Source organism: Accipiter gentilis, chromosome 1 (genome assembly GCF_929443795.1).
Source record: "Accipiter gentilis chromosome 1, bAccGen1.1, whole genome shotgun sequence".
Classification (NCBI taxonomy): domain Eukaryota; kingdom Metazoa; phylum Chordata; class Aves; order Accipitriformes; family Accipitridae; genus Astur; species Astur gentilis.
Genome location: NC_064880.1, coordinates 8,423,173 through 8,447,064, shown reverse-complemented (window position 1 = coordinate 8,447,064; position 23,892 = coordinate 8,423,173). Strand labels below are relative to the sequence as shown.

The 23,892-nt window shown below is 42.9% G+C and overlaps 1 protein-coding gene across 5 annotated transcripts in view; it reads left to right on the top strand.

The window, feature by feature from the left end:
* Nucleotides 1-23,892, top strand: part of SPEN (spen family transcriptional repressor) — a 72,681-nt gene that overhangs the window by 4,732 nt on the left and 44,057 nt on the right. For 4 of the 5 annotated variants that reach the window (XM_049804577.1, XM_049804482.1, XM_049804302.1 and 1 more), the window contains exons 2-3: nucleotides 18,368-18,688; nucleotides 22,037-22,513. In XM_049804577.1, the coding sequence (XP_049660534.1) occupies nucleotides 18,368-18,688; nucleotides 22,037-22,513 (798 nt within the window). The other variant, XM_049804389.1, reaches the window with a different exon arrangement.

Genomic DNA, 23,892 nt, shown 5'->3' with positions numbered 1-23,892 from the left:
CTAGTTTGAGCATTGAGAAGAAAAACCTCCGTGCCTATTTAGGGTGATGGCTGCTAGGACAGCACCATTTCTGTTGCCTTTTTCCCCATGTCTGACACCAGCAGGTCTTGCAGTGCCTTTCCGCAGGAACAGGCTTGAGTTGGAAGTAATAGTGCTCCTGTGTTTCTAGTAAAAGTCTCAAATATGTTCCCAGGCTTTTATTGCTTATAATAGTTCTTGGAGATCACTTAGGATGCAAACACATGGATGGTTATACTAAATCAGTTTTGCATATAGAGATGTCTATCCAGATGTATTTTTATTTTAGGAGAGTACAGAAGTAAGGCTGCAAAATGAACTATTCCTGTTTTCTTTCTTGATTTGTATCATTTTTAAGTGATGGTATTTTCATAGATTAGGTACTAGCCTTTTTAGTTCAGAGCCTCTGAAAGGAGGGGGAAGGCAAAATTTATGCTCATGCTTTGCTGAAGCAATGTCTAGAATATTGCGCAGTAACAGGACTTGTTTGTGCTGCGTTTCACAAATGTCTTCAGGAAGGTAATCTTAGTTTTGCAGAATATAAAACCCAAGATGATCATGGGAGACCATTTGGTTGGGGGATTAGGGTGAGGGGATTAAATTAATTGCCCAGAATCAGAAGGGAAAGAAAGGTGTGGAAGGCATGAGGCAAGTCCTGCCTCCTTGAGTCTCAGTTGGTTCCTGGCGAAAGTCAGCCTTGCACTGGGTGTAGGTTCACCAGTTGAGTGGCTAACTGGGGACGTGGTTGTGCTGGGTCTGGTGGTGGCTTGCATCTCTGTTTTCCACTAGATCTCCTTTAATAATTCTATTCCTAATACTGATTAACTGAGCACCATAAAGCAGCACAGGCATAACCTCTGCAGTGTACCGGGGGTGTTAACGAGCAATGTTTGTCTGCAGCCACCTACTTCTTCCCCCAAGACTGAGTCATGGGGAGGACAGCTCCTCAACAGTTTAAGATTCATGAATCCTCTGGCTGTTCCGGATACTGCTCTTTGCATGCACTTGAGGTGGCAGCTTGTTGACGCCACGCCGGCCGAGGAAATGCCTATATAATTATTTCAAAGAAACTTAATGAAAAGCTGCTAAGAGCGTAGATTTGGACCAAGCTTCTATTAAGTGTTTTTATATGCTGAGCCATGTTAGAAAGATAAGTTGATGTCACTTGGTTACAAAATTCTGTCATCTGCTGAGCCTTTCTGGCACTGTTTCTTCTCTGAAGTTTCTTCAGAGGTCCTGGCTGTGTTTATTTGTCATTTGATGAGAGCAGCTTCTGTTGTTGCTGAGCTGTTCCAAAATGACGTTGGCTTTTGGTATTTCTTGTCCTTACTTTATCATTGTACCAAAGGAGTTTAGAGTAATCCTAGAGGCCTTTCTTGCAGACTGCAAGAAAGCAGACTCGCCTGTTGAGAACTTAGCAGTCCTTGCGAGGCTTACAGAGGTATTAAATCCATTCATCAAGTTAGAATAGGGGATGAGAAAAGGCTTAAATTTGTTTTGTGATAGCCTTGTTGACTGTTTTTTTCCCCTCCTTGCTTTTCATAGGACAGAAAGTCATGCCAAGTTCTCCAGCAAATGACCTTACTGCTGTCTTAAGGTGTGTCCAAAATTAGGTCCTTGTCTTCACTAAGGGCAAAGAGGCGCTAGCTGGCTTTTAATAAAAAGCGGAAGTAAATATCCAAATGAGTGGAGGGCAGGTTGCAGATTTTGGACGAGTCGGTGAGTCAGGATGAACGTGGGGCTCCTTGGGAGTTTTGTTTTCATGAGCTGATGTGTTGCAACTGCAGGCTGTCTTGCTGTTGTGGTGGTTTCACACTGTTGTCAGCTTGTGAAAAAGAGGAGGAGATGCCTTCTGCTCATGAAGATGCACCTGAGAAATAACAAATATCAAAATAAAGTCTTCTGAAGATGTTTGGGAAGGGGTAAAACTGAGGGTCACCCTTCTCGGCTGGTTTTAGACTACTGAAGGTTTTGTGAGAGTTGCTGGCAACCAGGGTGTAAGTTGTTAAGCTGCTAGTGGGGTGGATAAGTTCTGGTTTTGGTAGCTACCAAAAATAAGCACTTGTGAGATATTTTGCTTGTGTTTTTTATTAAGTTCAGTGAACTTGCTGAGGTCTGAGAACGCCCTGAAACCAAAGACTGCAAGGGCAAACATTCCTAAACAATGAACTGAGGAATAAACTAGAAAATATGATTACTTTCCATAATAAGATTTTGAGTTTAGCTGCATCTTCGGCATGCCAATTGAGAAATCTCGTGGGAGGAATACGAGCCTGAAGATGGAAATTCACAGTGTACAACCAGCCTCGCGGCTTACCTTTGCATGAGTCTTTGTAGTGTTCTGAAGACTACTTGAACAGTTAATGAAAATCAGACAAAAGCTGCTTTTTTTTCTTTGCCCAAGCTAACAAGTCAGTAGTGTTTCCCACCTGGTGATTGTACAAGTGGAGGTAACGCAGGAGGTTTCATCTTTCTGTCTGCCTGGTGAGTAATGGCAGCTCTGGTCTCCTCAATTCTGAAAAAAACGTCTCAAATGCTGTTCTGCAGTAATATATTAAGATGTGATCAAGGCTTCTGTACGATGAATAGAACACAGCAACTGCTTTGGTTTCTGCATTTCCATCGTTATTGTTTAACCTACTAACACTCTGTAATCGTCCGGTGCAATCTGTAAAATCCTGCAGTGTGAAGATAACATCCTTTAGTAAAAGAATAAACATTGTTACAGACTTTTCATAAATACACAAGGATATATTCCAGGGCCTGCTGCAATCTGATCTGTTAGCAGGATAGATTGAATATGAAGGCTGTGTCTCTGAATTCAGTTGAAACAACATCCTTCTCAGGGCGGATTTTTTGGAAGCGTGTCCTGTAGCATTGCATGTGGCTGGCTCTGTACTGTAATTTGTATATTCATGCCTTGTCTGAGGTCCAAATGTTCATGGTGACTTGGGTGAGAATGCAGCAGAATTCGGATGTGAAAGGAACATCAATTTTCCGCTCAGACAAACTAATCGTGGGAGAAGAGCAGCAATCTGTCTTAATGACCGCTTTCTGTTTAAAGACTAGGGCATCTTTTAAGAACAAAAGGGAGCTTTTTTTCTTTTTTGCTTCCTTTCTCTTCCTCTTTTTAATTAAGCTTAGCAACTTAAAATTGAAAGTACTTCTTTTTTTAAGCACACTTAGATCTGAAGCGTGAGCTTCCAAATCTGATCAAAATACCCTGAACGTGCTCTCATCTCAACACTGAAAAGCCAGATAAGTCCAAACATCTCTGGAAGGAGTGTGAATAGATGATCGGCACTGCTGTCTGTTGGATACCGATGGCTCTTTCTATAGATGGAGACAGTGCTAACTTGGGTGTGCGTTCCTCTTGAATATCCCTCTATCCAAATAGAAGAGATTGCCTGTGTTTTGTTATATCCCCTGATGTGGTAGGATATCAGAGCTGGCTTCAAATCAAGTTCTTGTCACGAAGGTGGTCAGGTGCCCAATCAGAGCTGAGTTTGAAATGATATTTTAGCTCAATAAAAAGACTATTGCCAGATTGTAATTTTTTTTTTTTTTTTTAAAGTGGTGAATTGCCTTCAGTTTTTCTCCAGGTACAAAACTGAGCTGGTTGTGTGTCCTGGTTTCAGCTGGGATAGAGTTAATTGTCTTCCTAGTAGCTGGTACAGTGCTATGTTTTTGAGCTAGGTATGAGAAGAATGTTGATAACACTGATGTTTTCAGTTGTTGCTAAGTAGTGTTTAGTCGAAAGTCAAGGATTTTTCAGCTTCTCATGCCCAGCCAGCAAGAAGGCTGGAGAGGCACAAGAAGTTGGGAGGGGACACAGCCAGGGCAGCTGACCCAAAGTGGTCAACGGGGTATTCCATACCATGTGACGTCACATCTGGTATATAAACTGGGGGGAGTGGGGGCGGGGGATCACCGCTTGGGGACTAACTGGGCGTCGATCAGTGGGTGGTGAGCTATTGCACTGTGCATCATTTGTATATTCCAATCCTTTTATTATTACTGTTGTCATTTTATTAGTGCTGTTATTACCATTACTAGTTTCTTCTTTTCTGTTCTATTAAACCATTCTTATCTCAACCCCTGAGTTTTACTTCTTTTCCTGATTTTCTCCCCATCCCACTGGGTGGGGGGCGAAGTGAGCGAGTGGCTGCCTGGTTCTTAGTTGCTGGCTGGGGTTAAACCATGACATTGTGTTTTCTGTCCATGGGCTTCATTGAGAGGAACTTAATGTCCCTGTTGCAGACTTCCCCAACTGCGGTGTACACGTCTTTGGTGAGATGCTCGCTGCTTCCGCGCGGCACAAAGCACCGAGCTGTGGTCCATCTGCTCTTGCCACTGGTGTGAATATCTCCTGTCCTCATTAATAGTGATGGCTGCCAAAAAGCGCATAGAGGCTTATTTAAATGTTCCCTATTTAGGCTTTCTGTGGCAGCTGTGGGTGACCTGTAATGGTTAAGAGGGCAAAATAAGAAAAATAAATTGCCAAGTTGTATGTTTAAAGTAGTCGTCTTTGGAGGAAAAAAGTCTTCCGGCCTCATTAGCATCCTAACTGTGAGGAGAATAAAAGCTCAGGATGGATAAGTATCTCCCTTGTATACGTAATCAACATCTGATTTAATTCCAGGGGATCTGTGCTTGTATGTGTGAAGACACTGCTTTTGGAAAGCCAGCTAAACACGCATCTAGACAGCTAAGGATCGGCACAGTAACCTCATTGTAATCAAAGTCTAAATAAACTTTTGGTCTTTTTCTTAACTCTAAACCAACTTGTTGGAAGTATTAGTAGCAGGGAAGCTTTGCCACGTCATAAAAAATAAAAATGGCTTCAACACTGATGTTGTAGATGATACGCTGGTTGTGGGTACAGTGAGATATGCTGTTTTTTGGCAGCAGCTGAGCTCAGGAAGCATCTCTTCCTCTACATCCATTCAGAGGTTACAGTCCCTTGGTTGTGCTGGCAATTCATGCTCTTGCCTAGCTTGTGTCAGACTCATTTTTGAAAACAAGCATTTAAAGGTGAAGTTGATCACCAAAACGGCATAAAATTAGGAAGCAGCTTTCTTGGTGGTTATGGTGAGGTACCCGGTTGTGTTGCGGATGGTACGGTGTATCTGGCTATATCCTTAAACTGCAGGAGGAGCCCTGTTAGTCTGGTAGCACACATACACCTCGAGATAAGGGTCTGCTGAATTCTTTGGTATGATGAAACCTGTTTTAGGTAAGCTCGTACAACCAAGGTGAGAAACCTCACCTGTAATTGCAATGAAATTCAAGCTAGCCTGTTTTCAGCTTGGCTTTGCAAAACCTTGACTTTGAGTTGCATCAAAAGCCATTAAAATCTGGCTGGCTAAGGAGCTCAGTTGTGGAAAGTTTTAAGCTCTCGCCTATGAAGAAAGCGCCTGGAGCGCAGGTAGTCACTGCAGACAAAACACCTGAGTGTGTGCCTGGCTCTTACCGGCGCTTGTCAGCAGGGAATATGGTTTCCTTGGGCTGACACCTGGCTTATGCTGAGTATTTGAGTATTGTGCTGCCAGTTGGTTTAGTCACAGGAACAAGCACTTTCTCCAAGGTGATGGTAGTGGTGAGTCACGAACCAACGCAGTAACATTTGCACATCTGTATTTGGCTGACTGGCTGGTGTGGCAGTACGGGAGTGGCCAGCTTAAATACAGGGCTTTGTGCAGGAGGCTGGAAACTGACTTCTTTTTCAAGGTGATGGGACTTTTTTCCTCCCTGTTTTCAAGATTGGAACCTTTTAGGAGTAGGTGAGCTTTTGAGGTTGGCAGCTTGACCGCGCCCTTGGATCCATGGCTGCTTTGTATTGGAAATTAATTTCAAGTTGTTGAACCTATTGGCTGAATTGAAGCCGGTCACTCATTCAAACCAAGTTGTGATTCAAGGAGGAAGAGCAATCCTGTCACTTGGGGTGGTCTAAGAGACTGTGGACAGATAAACTTTTATTTTCTTCTGAAATAGCATTTTCTGGAAAACATAGAAAACCTTGGAGAAGAGGTTATGAAGTATGTGTTTGACTGGAGAAGTATGAACCAGTGAGCACCAAGACTTATGAAGCCTTAAGATCATACGTACTTAAAGTACTCTGCAGCATGGCAAGGAGACCATAATGTTATGACTCTGCATTTTCCTCCATCTGCTGCCGAATACATGCAAAGCAGGGCTTGGAGAAGTAAAACTGAGATGGGGAGTTACCCTTTCATGTAAGAATGAAAAACTTGATTAATCAAGAGATTCCCCTACAGTTGTGATGCAGTGCATTCTTAAAATCAAATCCAAACAAATCCTAAAATCGGTCACACAAAAGAACAGGGTTGAGCAATTGCTGCGCAGAAAGCATTTAATGTAGCCTATTGCCACCAGTATTTTTGAAGCAAACCTGCAGATTGTGCTTTAAGCTGGAAGAAAAAAATGCCCTGGAGATGGAATTCAGCAGCTCTGTGTCTAGCATGTAGGAACGTGATACTGCGCATCTGTGTAGGTTGGAGGATAAAGAATCACAGTGCATCATACTTGATACAACACAGCTGAACATGCAGAGTTTCTACCAATTTTTTCTAATCTTTTCAGGCTTCAACAAATAGTCATGTTTATTCTCATCTGCTTGGAGAGCAAGATTGATGTGATCTTGCCATGCATATATATCTTTAATCAATTTTGAACCCATTAGCCTATTTCAGCTATAGTTCATTGTGAAGGGGGTACTTGCAGTCTCAGAGATACAATGTTCCTTTGAGTTTCATGAAAACAAGCGGTTTTAATAGAGGAGAGAGACCTGATTAGTGGCCCCATGGAGAGAAAAGCTGCAGTGAGAGTGCAACTCTTATTAGACATTAAAGAATCCACATGGGAGAGAGGTGTTCCTGACCGTGGGAAAAGCTGCAGTGGGAACTGGAAGTTATTGGACGCTGGAGAATTCGTCCTCAAGACGTGCATCCATAAGAAATGAGTCTTCATTATTTCTGCTCACAAAGTCACTTTGATTTCTTTTTTTTTTAATAATGTATATACTAATAAGCACTGCTATGGATGCTTGCATGCTTTTCCTTAATTGCGCAGAAGTGACAACTAGGAAAAGTTTCTTAATAACAGAGCTTCTGCCTCTTTTCTTGCTGGCTGAGGTGGCTGTGCAAATGAGGAACTTGTATCGTTCAGCTACATTTAGGCAGCTTTAACTTGGTAATTTTGTGTTAAGCCCTTCATTACAGTTCGGTCAAGATTTGCCTTCTGACTGCAGCCTGCGGACGGTCTGATGCAATGCTGGGTTCGCCTGACGTTGCAGGCAGCGGAACTGCTGACTTGGGCAAGGATATTAAATACAGACCAGCTAGATGTTGCTGAGGACAAGCTGAGGCTTTTTTTTTTTTTTTTATTTTTACAGCTTCATGTAATCCCAGTGCCCAAAGCATGGGTTCATCTCCCCTTCTGTCATCTTCGCCAGGTTGAAATGTTGCTAGGACTCCTTTTGAATGCTATTTCATGTTGTGGGGGTGTTGCAGTGGAACCAATCTATATCTCAAGGAATGGGTGTATCTATATTCAAGTTTCACCTGATGCGTATGCACTAGAACAGCTTATCCGTGGCAAAATTTTTTGTTATGGGGGTTGCAGAAGAATTTCCTGCTGTGTTGACTGTTGGAAGAAGTAGTTGCTACTGACAGTAGCAACCATGAATCAACGGTTTTAAATATTCTGTTTCTTCCCTCTCTGGTGGTACATAATAATTTCATTTGTATATTAATACCTCAGCAGTATCCAAACGGTGACTTTGCAATAAAGATATAAATAAAATGTCTTAATTGGGAATCACTCTTACTTTGTGTCTTAAAATGGAGCATTTAGCTGAGCTGTAAAGCAAGAAGCGAGCGCTTATTTCAGCACAGAGTTATCTACTGGAATATCTGATATGTCAAGCATGTTGCTCTTAAATAACAGAGGCATCAGAAGTATCAGTGAATGTGCCTATGCTAGCTTTTTAATTTCCTACTTTGTCATCTCTTAGGGAGGGATTACGAGTGTAGACAAAGCCCTAGCTGTTTTCAGTGCGTGGCAGTAACACGTGCTGTATCTCATTAACAAAACCCCCATTTGTAGTCGGAGTTGGGAGATTTCCTGTTGAGTGCTGTTGGGGGCTAAAGGGAGCTGCAAAGTCTAAGAGTGGTTTGGGTTTGAGTAATTTGGGCAGTGGGGCAGGAGGGGAGAGTTAGGAGCATCGTGTTGAGGACTCACCCCAGTCATGTAAGCAGTCTGACTGAGCTCTGTAACCTGGTTGATGGTTTCTGCTGCTGAATTTTGAGGTTTCCCTGAAGATGTTTATTGCTAAGAGGAGGGTTTCAGAGAATGCCCTGAAGATTGTTGATTTTCTCCCCCCAAAGGTTGCAGGGCCAATAGAGATGGCTCTAAACAGGTTTTAAAGCATCTCAGATTGCAATCTAGAAAATTATGGGAGCTCAGTAATTAGGGCATGTTTCTGAATCATTGCTGTCACAAGGTCTGTTCTCGGTATGGCTTGAAAACCAGCACTTGTTGTGATATGAGGAGCTTTTATTTTGCCTGGCTTTGGGAAGGTAAAGGTTTTCACAGCCTTACATTGTGTGGATTTATTGCTCACTGATGAGCTTTCCTACTCATGATCATCCAGAATGCTACCCTGGCTGCTCACGATGGCTTATCGTTACAGAAACAGCAGTTTATCTACAGCAGTTTGTCTAACACCAATGCTCACAGTCTGGGCAACAGACAGGAGGAGCTGGAAGCCATTGTGCAACAGGAAAACCGTGATGTAGTTGCCATCATGGAAACATGGTGGGATGACTCGCACAACTGGAGTGCTACAATGGATGGCTATAAACTCTTTAGGAGGGATAGGCAAGGAAGGAGAGGCAGTGGGATAGCCCTGTATGTTAGGGAGTGTTTTGATTGTCTAGAGCTTAATGATGGTGACAATAGGGTTGAGTGTTTATGGGTAAGAATCAGTGGGAAGGATATCAAGGCAGATATCATGGTGAGAGTCTGTTATAGACCACCCAACCAGGACAAAGAGGCAGACAAAATATTCTATAAAGCTGCTGGGAGAGATCTCATAATCACTTGCCCTTGTTCTGATGGGGAACTTCAACTTACCAGATGTCTGCTGGAACTACAGTTCAGCAGAGGAAACAGTCTAGGAGGTTCATGGAGTGTGTGGAAGAGACCTTCCTGACACAGCTGGAAAGCGAGCCAACTAGGGAAGGGGTCCTGCTGGACCTCTTGTTTGCAAACAGAGAAGGTCTTGTGGGTGATGTGATGGTTGGAGGCCATCTTGGGCATAGCAATCACAAAATGGCAGAGTTTTTGATTCTTGCAGAAGTAAGGAGGGGGATCAAACTGCCACCTTGGATTTCCAGAGGTCAGCCTTTGGCCTGTTTAGGGGTGTGGTTGACAGAGTCCCTTGAGAGGCAGTCCTGAAGGGCAAAGGAATCCAGGAAGGCTGGACATTGTTAAAGAAGGAAATATTCAAGGTGCAGGAGCAGGCACTCCCCTGGTGCCGAAAGATGGGCTGTGGGGGAAGACCACTGGCCTGGCTAAACATAGAGCTTTAGGTGGAACTTAGGGGAAAAAAAGAGAGTTTATAACCTTTGGAAGAAGGGGCAGGCAACTCAGGAGGACTACAAGGATGTTGCGAGGTTATGCAGGGAGAAAATTAGAAGGGCCAAAGCCCAACTAGAACTTAATTTGGCTACTGCCATAAAAGACAATGAAAAATGTTTCTATAAATACATCAGCAACAAAAGGAGGGCTGAGACTCTCCATCCTTTATTGGATGCAGGGGGGAAACATAGTGACAAAGGCTGAGGAAAAGCTGAGGTACTTAATGTCGCCTTTGCCTCAGTCTTTAATAGTAAGATCAGTTGTTCTTGGGGTACCTAGCCCTCTGAGCTGGAAGACAGGGAGCAGAATGAAGCCCCTGTAACCCAAGGGGAAATGGTTAGCGACCTGCTACACCACTTAGACATACACCAGCCTGTGGGGCCAGATAGGATCTGCCCAAGGGTACTGAGGGAGCTGGTGGAAGTGCTCACCAAGCCGCTTTCCATCATTTATCAGCAGTCCTGGCTAACTGGGGAGGTCCCAGTTGACTGGAGGTTAGCAAATGTGACACCCATCTACAAGAAGGGCCGGAAGGAAGATAGGGGGAACTACAGGCCTGTCAGTCTGACCTCGGTGCTGGGGAAGGGTATGGAGCAGATCATCTTGAGTGCCATCACATGGCACGTACAGGACAACCAGGTGATAAGGCCTAGTCAGCATGGGTTTATGAAAGGCAGGTCCTGCTTGACTAACCTGATCTCCTATGACAAGGTGACCTGCTCAGTGGATGAGGGAAAGGCTGTGGATGTTGTCTACCTAGACTGTAGTAAAGCCTTTGACACCATTTCCCACAGTATTCTCCTGGAGAAACTGGCTGCTCATGGCTCGGACAGGTGTACTCTTTGTTGGGTAAAAAAGTGGCTGCATGACTGAGCCCAAAGAGTGGTGGTGAATGGAGTTAAATCCAGTTGGTGGCCAGTCACAAGTGGTGTTCCCCAGGGCTCAGTATTGGGCCCAGTTCTGTTTAATATCTTTATCAGTCATCTGGACAAGGGGATCGAGTGCACCTTCAGTAAGTTTGCAGACAACACCAAGCTGGGTGGGAGTGTTGATCTGTTCGAGGGTAGGAAGGCTCTACAGAGGGATCTGGATGGGCTGGATTGATGGGCTGAGACCAACTGTGTGAGATTCAGCAAGGCTCAGTGCTGGGTCTTGCACTTGGGTCACAACAGCTCCATGCAACGCTACAGGCTTGGGGCAGAGTGGCTGGAAAGCTGCCTGGCAGAAAAGAACCTTGGGTTGTTGGTTGACAGCTGGCTGTGTGTGAGCTGTCCGTGTGGCCAGGAAGGCCAACAGCATCCTGGCTTGTATCAGAAATAATGTGGCCAGCAGGACTAGGGCAGTGATTGTTGCCCTGTACTTGGCACTGGTGAGGCCGCACCTCGAATACTGTGTTCAGTTTTGGGCCCCTCACTACAAGAAAGACATTTAGGTGCTGGAGTGTGTCCAAAAAAGAGCAACAAAGCTGGTGAAGGGTCTAGAGCACAAGTCTTAACAAGGAGTGGCTGAGGAAACTGGGGATGTTTAGCCTGGAGAAAAGGAGGCTGAGGGGAGAACTTATCGCTCTCTACAACTACCCGAAAGAAGGTTGTAGTGAGGTGGGTGTCCGTCTCTACTCGCAAGTAACAAGCAATAGGACAAGAGGGGTGGCCTCAGGTTGCCCCAGGGGAGTTTTACATTGGATATTAGGAAAAATTTCTTCACCGAAAGGGTTGTCAAGCACTGGAACAGGCTGCCCAGGGAAGTTGTTGAGTCACCATCCCTGGAGGGGGGACATGTAGGTGTGGTGCTTAGGGACATGGTTTAGTGGTGGACTTGGCAGTGTTAGGTTAACAGTTGGCCTCAAAGGTCTTTTCCAACCCGAATGATTCTATGATTTTGTGCTGAGAAAGGTAGAATTAGAGAGGCATTTAATTGGTTTTATTTTTAGCTGTCTTTAACGCAGTGTAGCAGCTGGAGATAAGGAGAGCCAATACCATACATTGAATCTCCTCTCAAGGCTGCTGGAAGTGCTCCATACATTGCTGGCAGCCTTTGTGCTGGTACCCTTGTCCCAGTGGGTTTTGTCACTTAAACCTATTTCTTGAGAAAATTGGGGGAAGATCAGGTGTTTGGAGGAGTGTTACAAAATGGTGCTGTCGGGCTTTTCAAAGGGGCTTGTGCACCTATGTATATTAGAGAAATACTTGCAGTATTTTCACCACAATCCTGAATAGCCAATTTTCAAGATATAACTGAAAGGCCTGTGCATTGATGTGAGGGATTTCTGATGTCCTGAGTGTTCTGGTGCGCTAGCTCCCTTGCAGAGCATGCTCTGGTGTCCTTGGGAATGAAGGCACCTGCCTTCAGCCAGCTTTGGATCAGGCCCTCAGTGATAAGATGTCGCATTGAGTTGTTCATAGTAAATACGGCTTTTGACCTCCCTTAAGCGCAGCTGCTAGTGAAGGCCAGCAGCCGTGTGTACGTTGCCATATTTGTCGTTAAGCATTTGAGATATCGTTTGACAAATTCTCTGGGGTTGAGTGACAGTCCTACAGAGACAAGTGATTGTGGCTCATGGGGTGACAGTTCCCCACATTTGTTGAAGTTGATTTTCAGTGTAGTTTTCCAGGACTCTGGAATTCTGCTTGTTGTTTCTATCAAGATACATTTCAATTAACTTGCGTTATTTTCATCCCAGCCCTGTGCCCATGCTTCTTTTTGGTCTGTCTTTGGTTTTGCTGTCTGCTATAGATCGGTTACTGTATTTATGATAGGACCCAAACCCAATAATGCAGTCTGTGTATTTTTGAGTGCTTTTTGTTTAGTTTCCCTTATTCTTGTATATTTGTAAGCTCTCAAGTCTTCCTTCCGTGCTAGGCACGTGATGATATTGTCAGGTTCTGAACTGATACTCTGCATTACTTGAAGCAGAGTCTAATCCGAAAGACTTGTGCTGCTCAGGTCTGAAGGTGGTGAAATACTGTCTCAGACCACTCTTGATATGAAATTCCCTTTCTAAAAATATTTAGAAGTATGAAAATAGTTTTTGTGGCAAGTAAAGTATGTGGCTGTAATGAATATGAAGCATGGAACGTGGTGGTATGTAATTTTCTTACGCCAAGCATGTTACAACTATTATATGGTATATTTTTTTATTATATTAACACCGTCGTTGTGATCAGTTACAGTGCCTTATTCTTTACAAATGCCTGTGTAAAGACACAAGTCCCTTTGTGTTGCTGGAGCTTTTACAGCGGTGAATATTAAACACTGCTTTTGTTGGTGGTGTGGGAGGGAGACGCTCACTGTGCAGTTCATGGTGTGAGTTGGTGATACTAGAAGCTGGTGCTTAACTCAGAGCAGGATTTCTTCAGGATAGCTGTCACCATGGCTTGTTGTCCTGCTGCTGCTGGTAAGACTGCAGTGCAGTGGGTTTTGCTGCTCTTCTGGCGTGTTATTTTGCATATTACATGGGTGGGAAGTAGACGCATGTGCTGTTGCAGTGGGCCAAGTTCTTAGACTGTGAAATGAATGTCCATGATAGCAGGAGACTGATGTTAATGGAGTTCAACAGACTTCCACAGCCTGGCTGAAAACCCCTGCGGAGCTGGCGATGGCAACCTTCTTTATGGCAGCTTTAGTATTTGCACATCTTGCATTTCCCTCTATCTGGAGCAGATCTGCTTTGTACAGAGGGAAATACAGGACCAGAGTAGCCCCTAGCATGGGGTATTTGGACTCATTTGGAGTTATGAATAAGGAGAAGAGGTGCAGACATCTGGTTAAGTATTATTTCAGGTCACATTATTTTGTTATGAAATAACAACAAAGCAAGAGGAATGCGATTGGCCAAGAAAAGCTTCAAGCTGTGCGAGCGTTTTACTGAATAATGCAGGCTGGGGCTTGCCTGGTTTATATAATAATGGAGGAGGAAGGAGTTTGAGCGTGGCATGGAAAAAATCACCCATGCTTTTCAGATGGCTAAAAGATATCTGGCTTTAGTCAAAGTGAATCCAAGTGAATCCAAAATATTCAGATGTCCTGCTGTATCAGGAGGTCTTGTCAAATTATGCTCTTAATGAGCGGTGCAGAAACAAGCATGAAAAACTCCTGCGTTATTTTTTTATCTTGCAATGTGTCTTGCATTTAAAAGTATCTGGAGCATAGTGTTGTGCCAGCTTCTGAATAAAAATATGGTGAAGTTTTTTACACCGGGATGTAGCTGACCTGCAGAATTCTGCAGTAATGAAATGGTCTTCAGAAGCTCAAGGGGAGCTTAACATGAGAAATAGAAAGGTAATATGATTTAAAGTGGAGTTCAGTTTAAATGCAAAAAGCAAATCTCTCTGATTTCTACCTACCTTTTCCCTTCATGTATATATCATTCTATAAAGATCCTAATCAGTTTATAAAATATTGTGGCTAAACGGTAACATTGGCTTACTAAACATTTGCTGGCTGGCTTTCTCATAGTCCATCCTTTGTTTAAAATCCTTTTGCTTGAGAACAGCAGAGACTGGGCAGAAAAATGAATGTTTGGAGTAAGCACCCAAGATGAAATGGTTAATTAGAAATGGAAAGGCAATGGTGCTGAGGGTGGGGATACCCCCGTGTAGGGAAAGTTGTAGAGTGAGGGATGACTTTGGCTGTGTCTGGGTGACACGTCGCCCCTGGGGAGGAGGAACCAGCCTGGCCTTGCATTGGCGGAGACTGCATTTCCCAACCCGGCTGCGCTGTCTGCTGGTACGGGAGGAAGAGCTGGGGAGGAGGAAGGGCTGGAGAGTGAGAGAAACATGCTGAGCAGCCATGCCAAGAGCCCAGAGACATTTCAGCTGTTTGAATATAGAGGTGCTTTGATCTAGAGTGAATAAACCGATAATGCTTAAATTATGAATTCTTTTTCTTTGTCTGAAAAGCTGGATTAGTGTGGCTTTGTTCGAGCAGTGATTATCGAGCAACTTTTTTTTCTGAAAAGGCCACTAGATTTCTGTTTACAGCTGGGTGCTGTGATCGTGCTGTGCTGGTGGAGGGGCTCGGTGACATAACAGCTCTCGCACGTCCTCGTCTCCTCTGCTTCGGGTTGAACTGTAAACCCCTCCAAAATATGGCCTCGGCCGCCTTCATTACAATATGGAGCTAATGATTAATCGGCATGAGTTGCAGACGGGAAGAGGCGCTAAAAAGCCTTGTTTTTGTTAGGGCCTGCGGATTCCAAGCTGAGCGAACACGCCTCTTTGTTTTCTGTTCGGTCTGCCAGTGATTGCGAAACACAGCCTTCTTGGAAAAGGCTGACGCACAGGTATAAAGATACGAGGTGAAGGTTGAGAGGAGCCGCTCTGCGAACGTTACCAAAGGTCGTGGCGATGCCTCCCCTTGTCTTTTGTCCCCTCTTCCCAGCCCTCGGCATCTGGACAAAGGTTGCTCCTTGGAGTGTGTTCGCCTCCATCTTGCCTTGTGATCTGTGTAATGAAACACGGCGTTATTGCCGCCTCTCTTTGCCTGGCCCTCCAGAAAGCATCTTTTTTTTTTTTTTTTTCTTTCTTTTCTTTTTTCTTGTAATGTATTATTCTGCTGCAGTAAACCCGTCTGGTGATGCAGCACTGCAGATCTCCCCTCCTCTCCCCTCGATGCGGTCCTCCTCCCAGCAGCATCTGCCAAGACGGGAGCAGCTCGGAGAGACGCCAACGGGTGGGGCTGGGTCGGATCACTAGACAGATTAATCTTCACGGTGGGGGACCGAAGGATGTGTGTAATCACAGGACCACGTTGGGGCAAGGAAAATGCAAACCTTCCTCTTCCAGCAGCTGTCCTTGAATACTCAGGGCTCTCTCCTCAGTTTTCTTTCATCCCCCCACTTCTGCTCCCTTTCTCCTCCCCCTGTCTGCCTCCCTCGCTTTCAGCAAAGACGATTGTCACAGATTATCCTCAGGGCTTGTCAAGGGTATGGTGCAGGGCACCAAAGCGCAGCGTATATTTATGTATCTGGATAACTGACAGATTAAAATGCGCCGTTTCCGAGTGGAGTGATTTAGGAGCTCGGCTGCAGTGAAATACAGTAGTAGCCTCCCCCATCCATTTCAAATTTAGAAAAAAAAATTTAAATAGTTTTTTAAGTAATGGCAACCAAGGTACGCTTTTCCCAATATAAAAATTAAGCTCCATCTGCAAGAGTTGTGCATTTGCTGGGTAATTTGTTGGTACATGGGGGGGATATTATGTCAATGTTCTGTATCTTCTGCGCTTTCTGGGCAGCATTAGCTTGAATATTTGAACATTTAAACACATTTCTGGATCTTCCGCAGCAAAAGAAAAATAATTGAGATCTGTCTGCGTGTGTGTTCCAATAACACATACGTGTTACAATTTCAGAATTAGGAAATAATTGTCAGGATGGTGAGTGGGAAGTCTTTCAGAGCCCATTTCTGATGTAACTGGCAGGCAGCACTTCATACAAAGTAGGCTGTGGTGACTGCAGTCAGAAGGTCAATTGGGATTTTAGGTTTTTTGAGTAATGCTTAGATACTGTTTTTTTCCCCCCACCCCTGAAGATTGTAGACAAAGTATGTGCTCGTGTTGCCAGAAACTGAATGTGTAAACAGTGAGCAAAAGGAGAGTACATATTCTAATCACTCACTTCTGTAACGACATTATTTAGAAGAAAAACTCAATCGGTATGAGAGTTAAAGCACTCTGTCCTATCACCTCTTTCCTTTGTTGTCTGTAGAGAACCGGCACTGAAACACCTGTTAAAGGGTGATGCTAACTAGGATACCTAATTATTTTTCATATTTTTTGTCGCGTTCATTCATGGCATGAACATTTTTTCAAATAGGCTCTTTCCTGGTTTCCTTCCCCCTTCTTCCTTTCCTGTTTCTTCTCTCTTTACATGTGCCACATCCAATTAGGCCATTTTCTTCCTTGCACAGATTTTATTAACCATATCTTCTACTCTTCCGGTCTTTCTAAATCTTGCCTTTGAGGCAAGATAACCATATCCAGCTTCTGAAGAGTGCAGACTTCCAGAAGTGTCTTTCCTTCAGTATTATTTGCCTCTTGCAGTTTTTAATTAGAATAAAAAATAACCACTGCATCAGTTTGGTATCACAGGTTAGGAAACTCCAGAGAGTTAACGTCACCGTGCTGTACCCATGAGTACAAAGGTGGCAAGCTCTGGTTTGGACAGTTCAGATGCAAGAATGCGTGCCATATGCGACGTTGCCATTTTATGCCTAACGAAGCACTTTTTGACTTGAAAGATGCTCTTGTTTGCGCACATATTCCTTAATGGACAGTGCGCTGTATTCGGTGGAGTATAAATGAGAGAAAATGAGATCTAAATCCAAACCTGACTATGTATAAAGTGTAGTAGGTCAGGTTGGAGTGAGAAGCCAGCAGTCAGTGAGGCAGGTTTTCAAATTGTATTTGAGGATTAGTCATCCAACAGCAATAATTGAATTTTAAGGTGTATGGAAAGCCATGCATAAAACAGAGTCAGATGCAGGTTCTGACAGCATTTGCTTCTCAGACAGGCAGTTGTTTTAGCTTTTTCCTACGTGTATAGCTGAAAACAGCTTTTCTTGTTTAAGATCTGTTCAGCATTGTGCTGCCTTTGTGAATAGAAAATTTTTTGCAATCATTCTTCATAGAGTTTACAAAGACTTCTTGATTAGTTTTTTTATTTGTGTGTCCCTTTCCCATTTGTCAGTGCATTCAAAAATATGCTTTACCCCTTTTTGTTGTGGATTAACAACTGCAGTTAAAAGCCCTTACCTGTTTTGCTCAAAATCTCTTGGCCGAGAGGAGTGAGCAACCAAAATGCGACCTGTAGTTCTTGGCTGTTTTAAAACGTTGCTATGTTCATATTTCCCATTTTATCCTTTCTGCTATGAGTTGATGCAAGTTAAAAAAAAAATCAAACATGTTTGTGTCCACGAGAAAACCTGATGTAAAAATTTTTTTATGTAGACATTTACTCATCCGTAAGTGCCTGTGTTGCAATTATTTTACATACATTAAGTAGGGTGGCGTCACGTTCCCATCAGCTTTCCTCAATGCATGCCTGTTGTGCAGCTTGGTCCATGGCAGGGGATGTAAAGTTAAACCCCAGAAGCACCCCACTCCGGGGGTGCCTGTGTCGGCCACATTTCAAAAGTGTCCTGCGAGCCTGTTGTAAATAAATGGGTTTGAGATCAGGAACAAGGATCAGAACGAAGACTCTTGTTTTAGTGCTGAATGGATTAAATATAGATTGGAGTAGTGGAATTGCTGTGTCAAGGTCATTTTTTTCTTAAGAAAATTGTTGGGATGTCTTTATTTTTACTTATTGTGACACAGTTTTGTTTTAATTATGTCTTGCTCATCAGATTGAAAATGAGAAGGACTGCTCTAATTGCTAATACCTTTCTGTTTCTTCAGCTGCTGTTGCTGTTATAAGGGCAATCTCATGGTAGGCTAACCAAAAGAGAGGAGTTTTAAATATAATGATGGAAAGTTTAAGTGGCTTTTTCCCCTCCACAAATGGCTTTTCCCTCTTCTTGAAAAAAAAGTTCTTCCAACCTCTGCCATGCTTTGAGGTTGATTTTCCTGCCATATGGGAAGGGCGAACGGTGTGAAACTGATGTTGATTTTGCAGGATGCAATGTTGTTAAATGCGGTCTTTTTCTACCAGCAGTAATATATGTGCTCTGCTTTGCCTTTCTTCCAGATATGGACGTGTTGAAAGTGTCAAAATACTCCCTAAGAGGGGGTCAGAAGGTGGAGTGGCAGCGTTTGTGGATTTTGTGGACATCAAAAGTGCGCAGAAGGCACACAACTCTGTCAACAAAATGGGAGATAGAGACCTACGGACGGATTATAATGAACCAGGAACCATTCCCAGTGCTGCTCGGGGATTGGATGATACAGTTTCCATAGCATCTCGTAGTAGAGAGGTTTCTGGGTTCAGAGGAGGTGGGGGGGGGCCCACTTACGGCCCCCCACCATCGCTTCATGCACGGGAAGGACGTTATGAGCGGAGACTTGATGGGTAAGTTCCAAGGTTTCTCTAGGCAGGTATTTTGTATTTGATATGGTGAGAAACACAAACTCGTATCTAGGGCCCCCAGATGGATTTAAAATTTTGGGAATTATCTATGTTTCCTATTTTGGGTTGGAAACGGAAGTGATTTCTATCCCAGTGGCTGGTACCTTGTGGATCCATAGAGGATGTTTTCTGCAGCTGGTTGGATATCTACACTTGAAATAAGGTGGTTTTAAGATGGAAGATTTCCTTTGGCCAGCATCGATATTGGAGTTACTCTTTTCTAGAAGTAATGATTCCATTTCTTGGATAATATTAAGGCCTTGCTCGGATGTATCCCTGCTGCCAGATGGAGCTATCTTAACTCTACAACATGTGGTGAAGTTCTCTATGGAGTATCTTCGGAATACTAGAACCTAAAATTCTGTGAAAGCTTGATGCCTAGTTCTCAGTTCTCACTGTACGCAGTCGGTATGTTAATTGGATTGTCACCACAAAATTTCTAGTAGACTTTAATGATGCAGCCCCTTGGATTCTACAGACAACACTTAGCCATGGAAATAACGCTTGGATGGAGAAGACTGAAGGCAGCTTGTGATGCTTCCATTTTGGATCTACATCATTTCCAAGTTATTGGGATTATTCTTTCTGATGGTATTGGCAAAAAGAGATGATGGACATTACTAAATTTTGGAAATTATAGTGTCTTTTTTTTAATGCTGGGATAAGAACTACTGCCTTGAATTTATTGGATGGTATACAGTCAACACGCCAGTAGCCATGGGGAGTGGATTACTATCTAGTCTCTTAAAAAGCTCTTTGCTACTCCACATTAAACATACTTTAGTTTTAAGAACGTGGTGCTAATACCAGTTTGTGGATACACCAGTGAAAAATGACTGGGCTGGATGGTTACAAAGGCGGCTAGAGGATGCCTGCTGGCCAGCAGCGATGCCCTCATGCATTGGGTGATCTTCTACCAGCTGCTTGATTCAGACATAGGGCTGGAAATTAAAATAATGGATCTATTTAAGTGCCTACTGTCTCAAGAAAGAAGTCTGGGGGTTTCAGAGTTATGGTTTCAGTCTGGGACTACTTCCTTCCAGTGGAATTTTTTTTTTTTTGTCTTGTCACTAAGATTTTTTTTTTCCTTGTTGGTTCATCTAAAATATCATTTGACACCCTTGCCCATTAAGAAGGTGGATTACCCCTGTAAGAGGGGCCAAAATTGGGGAAGTTATGTTCACAATTCTCTCCCTAGATTTAATTGGGAATATAGGTCGTGTTTCCACACTTGGAAAAGGTTGGTATGTCCTGCCCTGTGTATATTAGCCCCTCTCCTAACCCAAGTCAAACCCTCTCTTTCCACTAACTCCAGTAGTACTTAGTACTAATAGATAAATCAAAAAAGCACTGTAGCCATTAGATTTTCAGCTCTGCTAGCTCCTCTGTCTGTCTTCTGTGTCCTTTTCATGGATAAGGACTTTGTTCTTTTATGTCAGCTATATAGCAGTAACCCTCTAGAAAATACTGCTTTTTCTCTTACCTCATTAAATCAGCTTTCACTGATTAACACTTTGTAGGATGCTAAATGCAATCGTTTATAAAATTGTTGATCTTGGTCCTTCAAAAGGGGGGAAAAGAGAGAGACACATTTCCGTGCCAGATCCTGAAATATCTTTCAAAATGTCATTGTTGCAAGCAAGAGATAATGAAAATAGAAAGGCAACAATGAATTTCAAGCCGACATATAAGTTAATGACATTTCTGTTGCACTGGTTAGGTAGTTTCTTATATATAGTTTGAGAGAAAAAATGCAGGCAAAACATGAGCTAGCTCTGTAGAAAGCTTGAAAATTAGTTATAATTTAACAACAGAGGATGAATATATTTAGAGGATTAAGGATCTAGTGATTCATTGGAGAAGGAAGGGAAGGAACTTCCTGAGATGCTAATCGAAATAGATTCAAATCCCATTTTCAGTTTATAAAAGATACCTGAAGTATTTCTGCCATTTTAAATAGAAGACAGCCTTGTGATGCAGGAGAAGAGGAGGAGGAAGCACAAGGCAGAATTGGGTTATTAGGATTCAGGGGATTGAAGTGGCTAATAATTGATTCTGAAGGAAGAATCTGAGAGAGAAGGCTTAAAAAAAAAAAGGTTGAAATGTCCTTCATAAGATGGATAATTAAATTTTTAAATTAACTTTGGCTAACCTGACATATTTAGAATTTTGCAAGTATTTTTTAAACATTCAATGAAATCATTCTTGATCTTTCATTTTGTGGACGTAACTTAGACATACCATCCTGGTACTTGTCTAAATTAGACTACTAAACTATTTGCAGTGTTCTTTTAACTTTATGTGTCAGTTTTACTATCTCTTTATTTGAGAGATCACGCTAACTGTCTTAGAACAAAGAGCCTTTCTCAGTTGACACACAAAACTTTTGAAATACTGAAACAAAATGGACCATAGCTACTTGAAAGTAGTGTGCTTGTGAAGATATAAATTCTGTGATTGCAGTAACAAGAACAGCCTCAACAAACAAAAACATCTACTGAAAACTTTAATTTATACTCCTTGTGTAGGGTCTTAGTGTCTTTTAGGGGCCTGCACCCTTGCAGTTTTAAGCATTCTGACATTAGTAATCAAGATGGTTTTTTAGTGTATGCAGCTTTGATGAGAATCAAGTGTAGCAGTCTGATAAAAACAAAATTCCCTCTAAGAGGATGAAATACTTTAGAACAGCAGCAAGAAAACCCCTAATTTTCTGGGTCTTCTCTATGGGCTATGCTACCCCTTTTGAAAGCAGCTTCTTACCTCTGGGTCATGCTTTGCACGGAGGCTTTCATGGCTACAGCCCAATTTGCGATGCCATTTTTGCAGAAGGATAATTAGAAGAGCTCCAGTAATTACAAAATTCCAGAAAAATTTTTGAAGCTCTTTAGCAAAAATGGAGGGGAAAAAAAGAAGTTAATTATGATGTCCACAAACATGAAGTTTTTGTTGTTTACTGAATTTAAAAGAAAAAGAAGAAAACCAAACACAACTTAAATGAGGTTTCTGCACTGGAAAGCAGTATTTTTTCCTGTGCAGGCAAGATGCTGGTCATGAAAGCCTGATACTGTGATTAAAACAAAATTATTGCTCAGCTTTGTTGTATACGAATGTAACTTTGGAGTCAAGTAAAATGTTTTTAAGTTTGTCAGTGTTCGCTTGATAGGTTTTTGCTGTTTAGTGGAGAAGCAGTCGCAAAAATAAGTTCAGTGCTGATGTGAATGTTTGCATGAAATGCTTTTAGTTGTGCTTGCCCCTTTCTGATGAAGTATTTTTCCCCCTTCCTAAACGCAGGGCTTCAGATAACAGGGAGCGTGCTTATGAACATAGTGCCTATGGACACCATGAGCGGGGGACGGGAGGATTTGATCGGACGAGACATTACGATCAGGATTACTATAGAGATCCTCGAGAGCGGACTTTACAACACGGGCTCTATTATACTTCTCGGAGTCGAAGTCCAAACCGTTTTGATGCTCACGACCCCCGTTACGAACCTAGGGCCCGGGAGCAGTTTACATTGCCCAGTGTGGTACACAGGGATATCTACAGGGATGATATTACACGGGAGGTACGAGGCAGAAGGCCAGAGAGGAATTACCAGCACAGCAGGAGTCGGTCGCCACATTCGTCCCAGTCCAGGACCCAGTCCCCGCAGAGGCTGGCCAGCCAGGCGTCCAGACCCACCCGCTCCCCCAGTGGCAGCGGATCCAGGAGCAGATCTTCCAGCAGCGACTCCATCAGCAGCAGCAGCAGTACCAGCAGCGACAGGTAAGGTCACTGGGTGTTCTCGCCCAACCCAAAGTGACCATCCCATGGGTTTTGCGGGTCATTTTCCGAGGCACGGTGAGGAGATGTAAGCCTGGGCTGTGAAAATAGAAGGTGTTTCATGGCAAAGCATTATTCGTTGATGTAGAAGTAAACCGGCGTGAAATGTAAAAAGGCCAAGTTGGCACGAAACAGATCCGAGGGGAATGCTGTTGCTGTTGTTAATTATTTTCCATGGTGCATCTATAAGGCGCTAGCTAGTCAAAGCAGGGATGTTAAGGACACGAGGTCTTGCTTTGTACACCCCGGCTGCTGCCTGCCTGCTTGGAGAATGGGGTAACTCTTTGCTTAAGTGAGTGAATAAGCAAATTTTAAGGTCAACTACTTTTTACAGGACACATTTTAAAATACTTAGGGAAATGATGGGTTGTATTGTTCAGTCTCCTCTCATTCCCTGTCACCGCTAACATTTGAAAGGTTGATGTATTGCCTTTCCATTTTTTCCCCTGTTGCCTCGCAGCAAAAATCGTAGACTTGGAAGAATTTAAAAAAACCAGTAAGTCCAAGTATGCATTTCCTAGCAATACACCCATGTCCTTGGTTCTGTAATAGCAGTGATAGTTCTATATTTGTGTGGCTTTATAAACTACATACAGGGGAAAAAAAGAGTGCTAGAGCTAATCACTGGATTTCTTTTAATAATTTGAAAATTCATGTTGAAATGCCTCTCACATACTTAGCTTTTTAAAAGCAAATTCACCCTATGAGTGGAAACCAAGAAGCTGCCATTGTACACGTAAATTTTTTATGCTCTGTTTGGTGAAGAGCTCTGCTCTTCAAAAGGGTTTGCAGAATTGGAAAAGTTTCCTTTGCATACCAGTTCTTTTCCAAAATTGAAAATATTCATTAAGTAAATAAGTACATCAGTATAATAAATAATCAGCATTTGATTATCACTATGAATGGAATTTTACTACTGGTAACTCTCTAATCAAGGTAATTATTCTCATAAAATCTTACCTGCTTGAACATTGGACCTTCTGGGAGGGTTAGATGGGCTGACACTGAAGAGAGTGTGTGGAAGTGAAAGTGAGCAGAAATTAGTTTCTCCTCTTCTGATTTCCCCGCCCCCTTGATGTCTAAAGAACCATGCAGAGTTTTATTTACTTTTAATTACTGTTTTCTCCTCCTGGATTTAGAAATCCAGGTCCTGTCTTGGTGCCTCTCTCTGCACCTGCTCTCCAGCCTTTAGAATATTTGAAAGAACTTCTAGGCTGCTTTAAAGGCTTGTTTATTATTTCTAACACCTCTCTCTCAACGAGATCTTAACACTTTAAAGACAACCCTTTGTCAAAGATTTTCACACTTGCTACAGCTTAAAA